At 38.2% G+C, this 17,780-nt stretch overlaps 1 protein-coding gene across 1 annotated transcript; it reads left to right on the forward strand.

Moving 5' to 3' along the window:
• The first annotated feature begins 379 nt into the window (after positions 1 to 379).
• TRAT1 (T cell receptor associated transmembrane adaptor 1) lies at positions 380 to 16,051 on the forward strand. The gene is made up of 6 exons (XM_074856536.1): positions 380 to 529; positions 5,780 to 5,890; positions 7,546 to 7,582; positions 8,920 to 8,981; positions 11,464 to 11,522; positions 12,742 to 16,051. The coding sequence occupies exons 2-6, from the start codon at positions 5,788 to 5,790 to the stop codon at positions 13,006 to 13,008; spliced, it is 528 nt and encodes a 175-aa protein (XP_074712637.1). The 5' UTR covers positions 380 to 529; positions 5,780 to 5,787; the 3' UTR covers positions 13,009 to 16,051.
• Positions 16,052 to 17,780: the final 1,729 nt, after the last annotated feature.

Here is a 17,780-nt window from a genome sequence, read left to right on the forward strand (position 1 = left end):
CAGCAATGGGCTTTGAGACTTGTTTCAGAAACCTCAAGAGATAAAGAGCCAAATAGCACTTCTAGGTAAAATAGTTCTGTAATTTAGTTTAAAATGTATCTAAATACTTTTGTTGAATTCAACATAATGTCACAAACAGGAAGACTTAGAGTATGGGTCTCATGAATGTTACAAAAGAAGGTTTGTGTCGCATAAAATGGAACTAATAGCTCTGTACGTGCTCATCTGTGGCAAGACAGGTGGATTATCAGTGCAAGTGCACACATAAATATTTTATTCCTCTCTTGCAGGCAAATACTGAAGGAGACCGTCAGTTTTCTGGTGAGGTTATAAAAGCCTGAACCACATATCCTGTTTGTAAGAAAGCAGGTGAAAAAAAAAGGCTGGAGACCTTTAAGACTGACAGCAACTCTAGAGATAGATTCATGCTGCCAGGTCCAAGACAAAAGAGCATCCAAGATCTGCCAACATAACTTGATTTCCTGTTGGATAAAGGGGCGGGGAGTATTCCTAGAAACAACAAAACCAGGTAAGAGTTAACTTTTCAGTATTATAAACTTGCAAACAAAGGAGCAGTAAAAACACACTATGGTAGATTATCAGTCTTCCAAGAAGGTTGCTCAGGGTTCTGAAGTCAAATTATTAATAGTAATCATGATGACTTGAGTCATCATCAACAACTTAAACCTTCATTAATTAAGGTTTGTTAATGAAGACTAAGTATTGGCATTAGTTTTGTGTTTAAAATATTTACTGTACTGAGGGCTTCTTTTTCTACAGTGCGCTGCTTCCCTTCTGAAGTATGAAGTTGATATCTTACAAAGCAATTAGTTGTGCACTAATTAATTGCAGTTTAAGGAATCCATTCTGGAGGATTAATCCTGTCTTAAAAACTCACACAGGTGGAAGCATCTTTAATGCTAATTTAACATTCATCAATTTCTTAATGGGTTTATTTTTCTAAGGGTCATTAGTACAGAATATTATTTATTTCACCATTGAAAATTGGAAAGGGGAGGGAAAGCTAATTTTATCTCATCTTTGACAAATTTGCAGACAGAAGCAACAGGAAACAAACCATTTTGTTCTCCAGATCATCATCTTAAATCTGGTAGAGCCCAAACTGATTAATTTGGTTCTATGAATGATGAGTTGATACCGTAGATGTCACGTCCAGCTAGACAGGTATCTATATTCCCCACCTCATGTGCCTTTTCTGTAGGAAAAACTGCTAGAAGTATGATATCTTCCTGTTATGCTTTGTGATGGATTCTCTAAACAAAATACATTAGAACAAGAAGGAATGAAACTTAGTACTTCTGCTACCTATTCTCATGCTATTAGGAGGACAAACACCTATTTCTGTCCCTAAAATCTTAAATCTGGCCCCTTTCCCAAAGGTAAGTGCATGATTATGACCACTTTGAGTTGCAATAACATTGAATTGCAGGAAAGATTAGAATGTTTTGGCGGCTTTTGTTTGGTTGGGTTTTTTTTTGTTTGTTTCCTTCTTCATTCTGTTCTGCTGTTCATTACAGTATAATGAACCCTGCAAAGAGAAACCTAAGAACGAGTGACCAAAAGTCTATTTATTCCTGTGTCCTGTCTCTGTTGGTGGAGAAAGTTGACAATAGATTTAAAAAGGAGAAAAAGCGTAATTAACTATGTCTTTAGAAAGTCTCGTTTGCCTGTATTTTGCTGTGTGAATATAGTACCTTTAGTTTATAGCAGTGTAAAATATACTAAGAGGAGGTGAGTAACCCCATCCCTGAAGTCAGAAAAGCAAAAACATCATCCAAATGGAGTAAATTACCTAAGGTAGATGTTCTACTCAGATGCAATTCCAAGTTTGACCGTGCTTCCAAATAGAAATGAAAGAACAGCAAAATAGGAATGTATAATTAATATTATAGATATTCTGGTATTATGTATTCAAAATACTGTCATCTTTATAATGATTAAATGTAGTACTTCCCCCACTCACACATTCCAGCTTCGTAAAACAAGAATTGTTGTCCTTCTCATGAAACCTTTGGCTATATGATGAACTCTTTTCTTTCAGAGTAGCACATTACTTTAAGAACAGCTTCAATATGATTTCTAATGAACTACTATCACTCTTAGTTTTTTCCATCACAGATAGACTGTTGTAGAAAACCCTGATGGAATTTGAGCTTATTTTATTAGAATCATAGTGCAATATTCCCAGGGGCCTAATTTTTCCTTAGGACCGTTTTTCAAAGATATAACAAATTTTTTTAAAATATTCAATTTGATGGCAGTTGTGTGAGAATGCCCCTGAACCCAGTGCTACAGGTTCTTTGGAATAAATATGTCACATGTAAAAAATAATAATCTGGTTTTGTTCCATTTGACAGTAGATGACTTGAATGAGAATTAAAAATAGAGAAAAGAAGAAAAGACACTATTTCAGAACAGACTATAATTAGCCTAGTAGACTTCTCATTCCATTTCTTTGTCACTCTCCATCCACAGTTACCTTATCTTTTTTTGTCATTAGCACAACTGTCACAGGTTGTATCTGCTCTTATATGTATAGGGACAACAGTGTAGTTATTTGAGGAGGCAAATTGTTCTTCACTCAGGTATTCAGCTTTCCTTCTACAGCCGCTGTTGACAAAGTAGTAAATATTTAAATAATGTAGTTGCAAATAGCTATCATATTGACAACGACTATAAGGGTCATACAAGAACACCTGGGAAAGAGCTGGGAGTTGTATATCTGTAAAGATAAGATATAAAATCAAAATCTCTCATATTTCTTACTTGGAAAGTAAGATTAACTTGAAACTGACGTTAGAAAAACATAAAGCACTCAGAGCAGCACCAGCATGTCTCTGATCAAGGCCTTTACTATCGTTTTATGGGGTAAACAAAAACTGCTGTTGTTTCTGAAATATAGTGTTGTCTGACAAACAAATAGCTCACATTGCAATGACAAAAAGAATTTAAAAATAAGATACTGAAGTCACACATATGTTTGTATACATTCTACTGAAATACAAGCAGATGTTTAAGTCAGAGTTGTGAAAAATAAATTTAAAAATAAACTAAGTTGTCAACTAGAAATAAATTTAAATGTTGTTTTCCTAATCTCCCCACACCCATGCAGTTTTCTAAGTCATGTTTAAGAAAGAACTATAGATTGTGAGGTTTAAAACATTGGTACATTTTATCAGAAATCCATGTTTCATATATTTTTAAAGGCCTAGAGAAGTGGGATTGCTCAAATACTGTAGAAGTTAAACTTCAAACTGAAAAGGGAAACAACTTTTTTTCCAATCTCTACTGTTTTCCAGATGATAATTCCTATTTAAATCAGAAGCTGAAGCATGAAATAATACTTGTCATCAAAAACTTGGTTTCCTCCTCCACTTCACTTAAGGGATGAAAACATTCAAATTGAAACTGAGTTCTCCCTCTGCTCTGGAAACAACAAGGAAAAATAGGATTACTAACTCAGAAAGATAAATGACAGCATTCAGTATCAAGAAAAATGTACATACTTAGGTTGGAACTGTATTTTAGGTATCTACTCACTCTTTTTAGTCTAATGAATCACAGGGTTGTAGTTTCTATCAGAGTTGCATGTGCTTCCCTTCTCTTAGGCCACAATACTGCTTTTCCTCCCTAGAATTAAAAAAGAGTTTGTAGGAAAAGAAATACAAAACAAACACAAGAAAAATGGAAAACAGTTACTACAGAAAAGATAAAAGGACAGGAGAAGAAGGAAGAATTACTCTTATTATTTAGGCACTACATTGAGACTTAAAAGCTCTTGCCTTTGACATAGACTTCTTGTAGTTTTGGACAGGTTGCATAGGATGCAAATGTTGAGTGACCAATCGTAGAGTAGCCAGGTTCCAAACACTGGTGGTTCTTGATGTGGCCTGATAACATCTTCTCAAGGTAGGATCTCCCTTTCTTTTAATTCCTTCTCTGGAAAATTGGAATAACATATAGCTGCTTCATGGGGGTGTTGTCTCTCTTCATGAATGTCTATATGTCATTACAAAAAAGTGCCTTTCAACATGGAAAGTAGTATTGCAGTGATAGAGGAGCCTCAAACACCTTTGGGAGAACTCAAGCAGGAGAAAAGAAAGGGATGGAAATTGGATGTTCAGTATGAAAGGAAGGATGAACAGCCACTGGAAGTACCATGTGCAAAAACCAGTTACAAGTCTGTCAGAAAGTTATAGCTTATTTATTTGCTCTGTTTTGTTCCCTTTAAAAGAGAGTTCTGATGAGAAAGGAAACCTGCATCATAGAATCCCATGTGATTTGTGATTTTTTTACTACCAAGGATTATCTTATCTTGTTTCATCATCATCATCAAAACATCTGTGCCTTGGAATATAACAAAACTAAAAGAGCTTTTGCAACGCCAGCATAATTAGGGAACAAAACCCATAAGGGGCAGTTCCTAAAATGAGCTGGAGCAGGTCAGCCAAGAACAAAGCTCTGTCTTCTCAGTGGGAACAAATGTATTGCCTGCCACCACCCCTGGCCAGCGACATCAGGAAGTGTATTCCTGTACTCTTTTACCTCGGCTTTCCTTTAAGAAGCAAATGAAATGTCAGCCTCCTGAAGGAATCCAGCTACATCAAAACCAAATAAGTATATTAAGGATCTGCTCAAATCTCACTCTGACACCATCATCCAGTCTCTCCCCTTGACTGCCTTGCTCCAGTTAGACTTTTTTGTACGGTATTAGTGGAGTTAATTAGTTCTTGGGACCAGGCTTTATTTCAAACACTCCAAATCTAGAAGAACATGAAACATGCCTTTGGGAAAAGTGAAAAATCTAGCTTCAAGCTCCTTTCACCCATGAATTTGGCTCAGCATTTCCTGTCAAGGAAGGGTTTTGCAGGCCATTTGCAGCAATGCTGATCATTTTGGCCGTTAGACTGTCACAGATAGGCTATTTTCTTCAGCATGGTTTGTGATGGAAAATTTATATGAGCTAGGTTAATTGAAGAATTAATTAAACGACAAAATATCTTTGGTGCAGAGGGGTTCCTTCCTGTGTTTCTAACAGGACTCCAAGGAGAGGCAAGTTCAGTGCAAAAGAAGGCATTGTGCAATTAAGTTGGCCCACCTTTTATCAAGGGATTCTTTAGGAGCTGTTTGGGTTTTTCACTGCAGCAGTTCTGGGGGGTTCACTGGTTCCCATGCTTTGCCACTACATCCTCTGCTTTCTCAGGAAGGAGGGCGAGGATATGAGTACAAGTAAGAGGTTTTAATAGGAGATGCAAGAAAACACATAACCAACCTTTGAAATCTGTTGCAGGGGTTAAAACCTGATGGTCTTAGCTATTATTCAGAGACATTTCCAGTGAGGCAAGATGACTTGACTGAATTAATCTTCAGAACTACATACATGAGCTCTAGAATGTAGCCAAAAATATCCTGCAAATAGTAAGTTAAAGACAGTTACAAAAATAATTTCAAAGGTATTCACTAAAATGACTTTTTTCTTTAGCAGTTTCTGATTTTTACTACATCTTACAGGCAACCCAATAGCCCAGCCTTTGGCTGAATTCCTATTTAACAGCAGTTCTGCTAAGAGTTTATTGATGTTGCTTTCTTATTATTTAGCGTCTGGTTTTGATATTAATTATTTAGCTTATATAGCAATGGCTGTCACAGAGTAAACAACAAAATAGCCGTTTCAATTACAGAAAGCAAAAATCAACCAACCACAAAGAATACAGTAAAACTGTTAGACAACACAAACTATACAATTATTTTCTTTCAGTTACAGAAATGGACTGCCATTTTTCTGTCTGGGCAGTTTTGGCCTTTCTGAGCTTGTCTCTGATTGTTTCGTTGATACTGAACATTTCACACTATATGAAAAAGAAGAAAGGTAAGTAATGTCTCTCTGTAAGAAATGGACTATGAGTGTTTAAAGTGTCTGTAGAGAAAGCCATCATTGCTGGGGGATTGCAAGACAACAAATTCATTCTTTTGAATCTTAAAGCTATCTTTTGGCAAGAATGATTCTAAGTAGAGAGGATGCAACTTTTAAAAATTTTGAGGAGAGTCAGGTATGATTACAGAATGATTGCTAGCTGCCCAATCTACTGCTAAAAATAGCTACCCAAAGCCATTCTCTGAAGACAAACCAACAGAACATGTACAAGGTGATGGATTTAGTTCTGGCTAAATCTTTATTTTTAAAGTATGTTTTTAACGCCTGTAATGTCCTTTTTTTAAGTGTACTTTTCATGTAACTGGTTATTATTTGTACTTTAATTTAAAAATTATTTTAAGTAGCTGCACTGATACAAAATACATTTGAGAAAATTTTCCCCTCCTAAAATTTAAGAATGTTTATTTGAATTTCAGATTTCATACACATTTTATGCTTAATCAGTTTATTTTGGAAAAAATTTCTAACTGCTTTTCATCATGGGATCCTAATGTAGCTCTTAAACCAATGTGTGACCCACAATAAGTAACTGATTTGTTTAATTTATGTTAAAGGGTGACTACAGTCATACTGTGGTTTTGGTTAAAATTAACTATGACTTCTTTCACAGAATCGATTATGGCAGTGCAACCTCTCTTATGCATACAATTCTATAGTTATTAAGTTGTACAATCCTCGCCACTCACATTCAGGGAAAAACGCCTTTTACACAGGGAAAACTGCACCTGTGCTATATGTGCCTGGGTGGGCAGGCAAACACTGGTGGATTCAACCATGTTAAACACGCATACATACATAATCTACATAAACAGAGGGCCTATGTATGCTATGCTATTAAGCTGAACTCACCAAGTAGAAGAGAATTAGATTATTACAGGATATTAAAAGAGCTGCTGGAGTGCTGCAGGATGGGTGGGTACCTTTTTGGTTTATTTTGTCTTTTAGTGCTACTAGGCAGATATTTTTATGATGAAAAAATCACAGCCATTTACAAAACTAACCTTGAGCAAGGTTTCAGTCAAGTTGGCATTGCTCATGGAATCAGAGCTTACTGCGGTAAATTCTGGAGTCCTGGAGCAGAGGATAGAAAGTCAGGCACTCCTGAGCTATTAATCAAGCTCTAGCAATAAATCTCTTTGCAGCCATTGCCTTTCTGCTTAAATTTCTTCATCTGTGTGAATCACGGGATATCTCTCTTTCAAAGAGACAAGAAACAGAACTAGTAAAATAAATAAACCCTTCACCTTGTAATATAAACACATGATGCACCTCCCTAGGCAGAGAAAAAGATGAGGTAGAAGCAGGAGGAAATAAGGAATTAATCGTATGTGTTACAATACATTTTTTGCGTCTTGTAAACTAATGTAGGTTTTGCAGCCACAGCCCAGCGTCATAACACAAACATTTCCTGTATTAGTCTAAAGTATTTGAGAAAAGCAGGGGGACAACTGAAAGTCCTGAGAGCCAAGAGCTTTCAGTTTTACTCTCTACAGTGAAATCAAAAGCGTGTCAGTTGAGACAATTATCTCAAGTGTTCTAAGACAGCATGTTTCATTTTCTCTTATTTTTTTTTTTAACAAATTTTCCAGCTAAAATGTATAAAGACTATGAAGACAACAGTCCAAGGTAAGTTGAATAAAAAAGTTTCTTTCTGGCAAAGATGAAATAAGCAATAAATAATGACAGATATCTTTGGAGGGATGGTGTAGAGGAAACATCCAATATCTCAAGCAGCCTGCCTGGGAACATCAGAGAACAGGATGGTTGTGAAAAAAAGAGTTTTCCAAAGAAAAGAGGAAAAAAAAATAATGTGGGAGAGATGTACTCATCATTTTATCAATGAAATAATTGCGTGCTAATATGATAATTTTATATACTGAAGGAGGTGCAAGATGTCGAGCTAAACTCTATTTATTATGACTCAAAGTCAATGAATCTATAATACTTCTAAAGAACACTCAGGAAACAATAATATATTATAACTCTATATATTATAATATATTATTGTTTTCTGCTATTTAATACCTGTGGAGCAATAATTTACATGTATTTATGTTTCATACTCTTTGTTTACACATGGTGTTCAAAAGCAATAAAATAGAGTCTGTTTACAGCTGCTGGATATCTCATGATCTGTTACAAGTCTGTTTCTCTTGTTCCATATTAAAAAAACCCCAAACTTTAGAAAAGAGAGATGGGAAGTCTCATCTCAACCCAAATATAAAAGGCCCTTGAAAGAAAAATACAAAAGCCTCCACCTGTTTCCCAAAACCAATCCTCAATTACAAATTTACTTGAAGTTGGGAAGTCTCTTTGTCTATTACTGCCTGTTTAGTTGAAAAATACCACTGAAAAAGTGATGTTAGATTGCACTACTTAATTCCCTTGATGAGGCACAGTATAGGGATACAACAGGAACAAGGTTACACAGGGCTCACCACTAACAATTCCCATTTTATAAACATGCTTAAAAACATTTTCAGGCAACACCAGGTAATGAAACAGAGAATACCATTAAAAATCCAAAGCTGAACTTTGCATTAGTCTAGTTGTGTCGAGATAAGTATTTTAGTTAAATCAAGAGTGGACCTTATAAGAACTTCGCTCCCAAAGACCCATTTAGTGCTATAGTTTGCACTGGAAAGTGGTCTCAGAGGACATGAACTGGATTCCTTTCAATGATCATTAATATTTCTAGAACTATGTCTATCAGTAGCGTAGTAGTCTTGAGATTAGCCTTATACTTAAGTTACAGAAAAGAAGAGTTCAATTCTTGGCTAGGTTAAAAATCTCTCTTCAGAATACAGATATTTCTGGCCCCCCTCCCATAATTTTGGTCTTGTTTCTTAGATCATATACAATCTGCTGTTGCTATATGTGTGTAAAATGTTTAGAGTAGAATAGTGGGGTCCTAAATAAAGCATGTTCTGTGATTTAAAGATATTTTTCCATTCCCTTTCTAGCTATGATGACTATTACACAGAAGATGACCCAGTTTATGGGAATCTCAATCAAGATATTTTAGGTAAGGTTGTAAGCAATCTCAAGATATTTTAGGTAGGAACATGTATCTGTTCAGAGGCTATAATAAATCACAGAATCATCTAGGTTGGAAAGGACCTTGAAGATCATCCAGTCCAGCCATTAACCTAGCACTGACCGTTCCCAACTACACCAGATCCCTCAGCGCTATGTCGACCCAACTCTTAAACACCTCCAGGGATGGGGACTCCACCACCTCCATGGGCAGCCCATTCCAACATCCAACAACCCGTTCTGTAAAGAAATACTTCCTAATATCCAGTCTAAACCTTCCCTGGTGCAACTTGAGGCCATTACCTCTTGTCCTATCACTTGTTCCTTGGTTAAAGAGACTCATCCCCAGCTCTCTGCAACCTCCTTTCAGGTAGTTGTAGAGGGCGATGAGGTCTCCCCTCAGCCTCCTCTTCTCCAGACTAAATAACCCCAGTTCCCTCAGCCGCTCCTCGTACGACATGTGCTCCAGACCCTTCACCAGCTTCATTGCCCTTCTCTGGACACGCTTGAGTCATTCAATGTCCTTTTTGTAGTGAGGGGCCCAAAACTGAACACAGTCATCGAGGTGCAGCCTCACCAGTGCCGAGTACAGGGGTAAGATCCCTTCCCTGTCCCTGCTGGCCACGCTATTTCTGATACAAGCCAGGATGCCATTGGCCTTCTTGGCCACCTGGGCACACTGCTGGCTCCTGTTCAGCCGGCTGTCAATCAACACCCCCAGGTCCCTCTCTGACTGGCAGCTCTCCAGCCACTGCTCCCCAAGCCTGTAGCGCTGCTGGGGGTTGTTGTGGCCCAAGTGCAGCACCCGGCATTTGGCCTTATTGAAGCTCATACAGTTGGCCTCAGCCCATCGCTCCAGCCTGTCCAGATCTCTCTGCAGAGCCTCCCTACCCTCGAGCAGATCAACACTCCCACCCAACTTGGTGTCATCTGCAAACTTACTGAGGGTGCACTCGATCCCCTTGTCTAGATCATCAATAAAGATGTTAAACAGGAGTGGCCCCAAAACTGAGCCCTGGGGGACACCACTCGTGACCGGCCGCCAACTGGATTTAACTCCGTTCACCACAACTCTTTGGGCCCGGCCATCCAGCCAGTTTTTCACCCAACAAAGCGTATGTATGGTTATAAAGCAAAATGCATGGTTAAAGCAAAATGTATTGTTATAAGCTGGCCGACCAACATTTTCTGTGTTTCTCAAATAGCAAACTTGAGAATCTACCCCTTTTTAGTTGCCGTATTAATACCTGCTTGGGATAGAACTGCAAGCCGTCATACTGCACATTATGCATAATACATACTCCCATTTGTAAGACCAGATCTCATACTGAATTTATGGTTAATGGTTGGACTAGATGATCTTCAAGGTCTTTTCCAACCTAGATGATTCTGTAATTCTGTGAATTTGATTTTTTACATCCAAATGAGCCTGTTCAGCCAAATATCTCAAAACCAAGAGCTTTTCTACATGTAAAGCTGTACTGGTTGAAATAACAGCTTCATCCCCACATGTTAAAGCACTCTAAGACATGTATTACTCACTGCCCAAAGTCAGTGCTCCTACAGAAGCTGGCAGAAACAAACACATACCACTTCTCTGCTGTAACTGTCCACAGAGCATCAGTGATGTTGACAAATACGCTGAAACAGGCCCAGCAGGTGAATGGTGGGCAGACATAGCTTTTCTCTGTTTTACTGGGCTGAAGTTAATAATCCTTGGCAGAGATATACCACATCATATGGCATCATACAACTGTAGCTAGAGCTAGATATGCTGAGGGTATGTCTCTCAAAGCTCTTCTGGTGTTAAAGCAGTATTTAAGTAACATGAACACAACTTTTTTGCTAGTCTTATTTAGGGTTAAACAAAACTAAAGTATTTGAACTGTGGGGAAAAAAATAAACCCAACCTTTTCATACAGGGCTTGCATAAATTTAACTAAGTCAACACTCAAACGCATTGACACTACAAAAGTCTGAAAACTGTAATCTGTTTTACTGATGGCTAAAATGAGATACGGCATGAGAAAATAACCTGCACCAAATTTACAGAAAACTGAAAGTAGAGTCAGGTATGGAATTTAATCACCAGCTGCTGCAACTCACAGCCTCTCTCTCAGCCAAAGAAAAGATTGCCTATGCTAAAAAATACATCGGTATGTGGTTACCCCTAACTGCAATATGTCTCCCTAGCAGTCTAAAATGATGCCCACTTAGTGAATAATGAGAAACTTCCCATCCATATGAACAGAAAATGATTTTCATTTTCACCACGTGTGTCTGAATTTCTAAGCTATTCAGCCCTCTATAAATAGAGGGAGAGATCTGTGTAATTTCAAAACAAAACAAACTTCTACCAATGTAAACTGGGGGGAGTTTGTTCTGTAACAGGGAGGATCTGTTGATCTGATCTTTTAAGACTTGATAGCATGTCTTAATAACTAAAACTTTTCTACTTTGAAAAATTATAGAGGAATGTTGTTACGAGCAGATGAAGTCCCAGCCTCAAAGGCCAGTTAACCAACTACAGGTATTTTTAATTTTACTTCTGGATTTCTGAATTAGGGTAGCGTGGTCTGTCTCAGAGTTCTTGTGTTTATCCCATAACAATAGATAACAATAATCTTCACACTGCTCATCACAAAAATTACCATGTGTTAGTGTCTCAGTTCATCAGGGAATTTAAGCATAGACTTGACCCTTCATTCAATCTGGGTCATTAACGAGGGAGCGGGATAATTATAGACAGCTCATTTTCATCCATATGGCATGATAAAACTCAGTCACAGGCATGCAGATCAGGCTGAATTAAGCCTGCATCTACTGCCATGACTTATGTAAAGAATTAATTTTATTTATTTTGGACATCAACCAAGTGAAAACACAAGCTGTATCACATGATAATCATGAGTTTGACTGGCTCTCTCCTGCCTAGCACAAAATCTATATGTCTTAACAGATGAAAGAAGACTGTCTGTTGATTTGTATTTTGTTGAGATACCTGGCTGCCTGAAAGCATGCAAGCTTCAACTGAAATTTGTCTGTAATTGAAGCATTCCTAGCATCAATTTCCTGAGTTGATTTCCAGGTATTTCATAAGGACTGATTTCCAGCATCTCTCTCAGGATATGTCCAGGGGGTAGAAATATTATTTTTTTTAATCTAGACGTTTGCCTGCATTAACTTCACAGAAAGAAAATAACCTTTGAAAATTCCAATGTCAAAAGTGGTTGACAATTTGTCTTGAAAGACACAAAGAGAAGCAGGGGAAAGACACACAAAGCATATATTTTGTACTAGAAACGAGATCCTATATACAGACAAGAATCACCCATCTTTGGTTTTCTGCACAAAGCCTGTGAAAAATGTTGTTGCTAACAATTGTATTCTAATTAAAAAAAAAAAAAGTGGGAAGAAAAACAGATCAAATAATGTCTTGCATCCCAAAGAACTTGTACTGATTATATAAGCTACTCTCATTCCCCCAGAGATTCTTTCCAATAATACCTTGATGAATTTTTCCTTACTGCCACTACCCTAAGAACATGAGTCATTTACCATTAGTTACATTGGTCTGTTTTCTGTGCTGCCGCAGCTTAATAATTTGTACTTTTTACTTTTTCATTTACAGCTAGTTTGGGTAAACTTCAGCCACTATTATGATTACAGCGTAGACATACTCAAAGTACTCTTAGACATAATTTTAAAGTAAGCATAACTACTGAATATTAAAGTGAATTTCCCTCTAGGTGGAGTCTGCCAGTCAGATGTGTTATGCCTCGCTTGATCACAGTGTCAAGGGAAAACGCAGAAAACCAAGGAGAAAGAAAAACCCTTCATTACAGGAGGATGGAGAAGAAAGATCATCTACAACTACCACGATGGCTTCCAAAGTCAGCATTTACCTCAACAGTGAGCAGCTGGCTGCTGAAAACACAGCAAATGTAGAAGCCATTCATGATGATCCCATCAGATTAATGGGTTTGATGCATACTACAGAAGGAGAGAACATTTGAAGTGGCTCCACAAACCAAATATGTAATTATAAAGTATCTGCTTGTTCATTCTGGAGGAACAGTGAATGATTAGAGATAATATCCTGGCAAACTGACATACCAAACAATGGTATAAAATGGGTAAGTGAATTGTTCCAAAGTGTCTTCCAACCATATTTATGGACTAAGCAAGAAATAAGTATAGATCCAGACTGCCACTTTGAAGGACCTGTCCTTCTGAAGATATTTTGAAAGGAAGTTGTACAAGCTGGTATCTCAGCATTCACATGATATTGATTCCAGTCAAAATAAATCTTTTTTTTTAAAACAACCATCAACTTTCAAACAGTCCCAAAAGACTCACTCTGGTGTGTGTAGAGCTCTAGCAGAGTATAACTATTCTATATAGGTTTTAACATTACTTTTGGAAGGAAATCGGTTTCTTACTTGCACGCATAATGATTTAGTAGTTTTCCCGATTAAAAACTGATCTGCTGTTCAACATTGTGTACTTTCCCACTGTGACTGGTCTATGGTAATAACACAGTGTATCTAAAGCTAATTGGAGAATAATTTAACAGCTTGTTTAAAGTATAATTGTACATCTCGTAAGATTTAACAATATCCTTATATCTTTAGTATCCTTCTGTGAGTAATGCCAGAATGCATCTCAAATCTCGACTCCTCTACTAACATAATGTTGTATCCAGCTGTATTCAGGAGCCCACAAAGATATTAGCAAATGATCTGTAACAATAAATCTCCTAGGGAGGATTTTTTCCAATATTCTATGTGATGCTTAAATTCTTATTGGGTTTTACATGGCCATTGTTACAAACTATTTGACAAAGTAGAAAAAGCTTTTTATTTCCCCAAATAATTCGCATACTGTGTGCACATTCATCTTAAGACTTTAAACTCATCAGATGATAAGCTTTTATAGACTGGGGATTTATTTTTCTATTCTTGGAGTCATTAAGTACTAGTAGGAAACAGTAAGGCATGTTGATGTAATATGCCTACCTCTAGGTGTCGGACAGTTCTGCCTTCTCAAAAGAGGATATTAGTGCCTTTAAAACCCATGCAGAGCACAGTGTCAAGGATTTAGAAACTCTCAAGCACATATAGACCGCTGCAAAGGTTTCAGGTCCTGAAGGAGATAGCCCTGAAACCAGTTACAAGAAACAAACCAAACAAAAAGCCCACAGTACAAAGAGCCAACTCCTTTTCTAAAAGCAGAAGTGGATGGACATGTCCAGAGATGGGACAAATTTACAAAGAAAAAAAAAATCTTTGTAAAAGAAACAGTTCTTTGACAGTGTGGTTCTTGTTCAGTTTAGTTCATAGTTAATGAGCCTCTTTAATGTGCCTTAGCTTCTATGCTAGACCAAAAGGAAGGGGCCAACCCCTGCAGCCAAAGCTGCCCAGTGTCACTGACTGTCTTGTGCCAGCACTTGCTTTTGTGTGCAGAAATCATATCAACATACTCTTGCTTAGACTCATGTATTGAAATTGTTTGAATAGCATTAATATGTCAAATATTTATATACAATATTTCAATTTAGCTGGCATCAATCAAATGCAATACTCAGCCCTCTGAGATGATTAAAAGAGAAAGTTTTCTTAAACAATCTCTCAAGCAAATATGCACAGGCCCAAGAGTCCATTTGTCACTATTTGTCACTATGCAACAAGGGATGCTGTATTTTCGTTCAATACAATTTGTGCACTCTTTGTACAAAAGTTGCTATTTCCTAATTTTCTCAAAGCATTTGCACTCTTGATTATGCCTTTCCTCTAAAAATTCCAAAGTCAAAGAACTTCTATGACTTACCTAAATTCAACCTGTCTTTTCAGCCTAACCATTAATTTAATGGAAATAAAGTACACAATTCTCGCATTGAGTGTACACGTAACAGTAAGTCCACTTCATGGGATTTAGGTACCTCTAGTTTCCTCTGTATTCTTGGTCTTCATTGTTTAGTTGTTCAGCTATTTATTTATGCCAATTTTCAGCAGCTGCTTTCCCTTGCAACACAGCTTGCTAAAAGAGCCGGGCACTTCTGTAAATATTCTCCTTCAATATATACTTCCTTTCCACATTTAATCACTGCTTCCATTAAATTATTCACTGCTGCTCTCACAGACTCCACTTCAGGATCATCTTTAATGGCCTATCAACTGTTTCCAAGGCACAGTCCAGATTTAGCTTTATTCCTCCAGCTCTTTACCCTCTGTCTGCTTAAATAAGCAACTGAACGACCTATTTTTTAATGACCTTTTAGAATAGTTTTTAAATGACTACTGAATTCTTACATGAAAGAGTATATTCAATATTGCTCCATCTTCAAGCCATTAGAGAAAGACCTACATAAACTGTCATATATTAGTTAAATTCTTTATGTATAAAGAAAGTTTCATCTAATTACAACAAAATAAGGAGATGCTAGGTCTAGGTTTATACTGTCTCAGTAACCTAGCCTGTTTTTCTAGTGTTCTTTACAGAAATTTTGAAGCAGAGGGAAGCAGTGTGAAGCTGTTTTTATTAACAGTAACCTTAGCATTCAAGTATCAGTTCAATGGAACGGTGAAGAAAGAGTAAACAAGAGGAAATATGGTGGAAGAAGAAAGGCTGTTTCAAAGGGAAGAAGAACAGAGCTCAAAACAGAAGAGAGATCGAGTAGCACCATGAAACCTTTGTCAGTCTAGGACAGGAATACTCCAGTAGCCACTATAGCATCTGACAATCACTGCAGATGCATCTGCTTAAACAGTATTGTTTGGAAAAACAACACAGACTTCTGTTTATATCATACTTTTAAGAGTCTGCTGACACAAGTGGATATTGGAGGATCAAACTATAAATAATTGGGTAACTTTCTCCCATTTTTTGCTACAGCTAGCATCAAAGAAGTGGCACTAGGATGAGCTTATCTTCCAACACCTCAAGGTTTTCCAAGAACTACCTCTTAAAATTCTTTTGAAGTAATTTTCATAGAGAAAATGAACTATTGCTATGTTGTTTAAATAAACTTACCCTCCTACCTGGGTAAACCTGCATTCAGGTTGCTGTGTAGAAGTCATATCTAGAGTCAGAACATGTCCAAAACCCAACTCCAGTTTACCTTTAAGATAATGTAGAACAGAAAACTTTAATGGAATTACGTGATCTCTCAGTACTGCTGTATCAAGAAGTACTGGGAAATGATTACCTCCACAAATCCAAGGGGGAAGGTAGTTCATAAAGCATATTCTCCACAGTTCATCCATGTCTAGAACAGGAAGAAAAATGAGCCACAAAAGCATTTTTAAAAGATAACCTTTTGTTGCTGTTGTTGAAGGAAACACAATATACAAATTATGAGGGAGAGAATATGTGTGTGTGTGTATTGCAGAAGTTCCTGTTGCAGTGTAAACCACATTGAAGCTGGCTGCTTCTTCCATTCAAGAACAATATTTAAGATTGCAAGATCTTGGTTTTAAGAGCTAAAATTACATAAAAAACACCCGTATGCCCAGGAATGAAGTAAAGACAAAGAAAAATGATTGCTCCCTTTTCTGGAGCTCAAAAAGCTGACAAAGGGAAATGCCAATAAAACAAAGTGTACTTGACCTGACACCACTAAAACAATCTCCTTGCCAAGAAAGAATACAGCAATGAAAACCTGTGGGACCCTGACACATCATTCTCATGTATTTGCTGTAGGTATATGTCGTGGTTTAAGCCCAGAGGGAAACTGAGCACCACACAGTTGTGTACTCACCCCTTCCCCCTCAGGGATGAGGAGAAAATAAAACAAAAGGCTGGGGAATCAAGAAAAGGACAGGGAGGGATGACTCACCTATTATGGTCACACGCAAGAACATCAATTTAATTTGAACACCACCTCCACCACCTAATTCTCCAGTCAAACAGAGGACAGCAAGAAATACAACCAACCCCTCCCTTCTTCCCAGGCTCAACTTTGCTCCCAATTTCTCTAACTCCTTGCCCCCAGTAGCGATGGGGGATGGGGAATAGGGGTTGTAGTCAGTTCATCAGCTGTTGTTTCTGCTGCTTCTTCTTCCTCAGCAGGAGGACTCCTCACACTCCTCCCCTGCTTCAGCGTGGGATCCCTCCCATGGGAGACAGACCTCCACAAACTTTCTCAGACACGAGTCCTTCCTACTGGCTGCAGCTCTTCACAAACTGCTCCAGTGTGGGTCACCCCGACGTGTTGCAGTCCTTCCAGCACTGAACTGCAACAGTGGCAGATTCTTCCCTCAGAGTCCTGGCCTTCTTCAGGTGCAGCCCCCTACTCCGGCGTGGGGTCCTCCACGGGCCGAGGGGGGTCTCTGCTCCACCGGTGACCTCCACGGGCTGCAGGGGCACAGCCGGCCCTCTCGCCACGGGCTGAGGGGGTCTCTGCTCTGGCACACCTCCCCCCCACCCCTTTCTTCCACTGACCTCAGTGTTTGCATAGGTGTCCTCCTCACAACTCCTCCTCCTCCCACATTCCCTTTTTTAAATATATTATTGCAGAGGTGCAGCTAATCAGCCCAGCCTTGGTGCAAAGGAGAGTCCAACTTGGAGCGGGGAGAGCTTTGAGAAGCTTCTCAAAAGGGGCCACTGCTGTAGCCCCCTCCCCTGCTACCAAAACCCCCCACCACTCACTCAAACGCAACAGAGTACACAAAAACTGCTCCTGAGAACTCATGTACCCAAAATAAAATGTTGAAAGCAGGTTTTGTTCAGAATATGTTTTTATTTAGAACATATATTGTGTCAGGTAGAATTTTGACAAAACACAGTA

The sequence above is a fragment of the Strix uralensis genome, chromosome 2, assembly GCF_047716275.1.
Source record: "Strix uralensis isolate ZFMK-TIS-50842 chromosome 2, bStrUra1, whole genome shotgun sequence".
Classification (NCBI taxonomy): domain Eukaryota; kingdom Metazoa; phylum Chordata; class Aves; order Strigiformes; family Strigidae; genus Strix; species Strix uralensis.

Bases quoted from the DNA above. Each gene is read 5' to 3' on its own strand.
- TRAT1 (XM_074856536.1), top strand. From the start codon at position 5,788: ATGGACTGCCATTTTTCTGTCTGGGCAGTTTTGGCCTTTCTGAGCTTG. The intron at 7,583-8,919 runs GTAAGTTGAATA...TTCCCTTTCTAG, and splicing joins TATGAAGACAACAGTCCAAG to CTATGATGACTATTACACAG. The intron at 8,982-11,463 runs GTAAGGTTGTAA...GAAAAATTATAG, and splicing joins TCTCAATCAAGATATTTTAG to AGGAATGTTGTTACGAGCAG.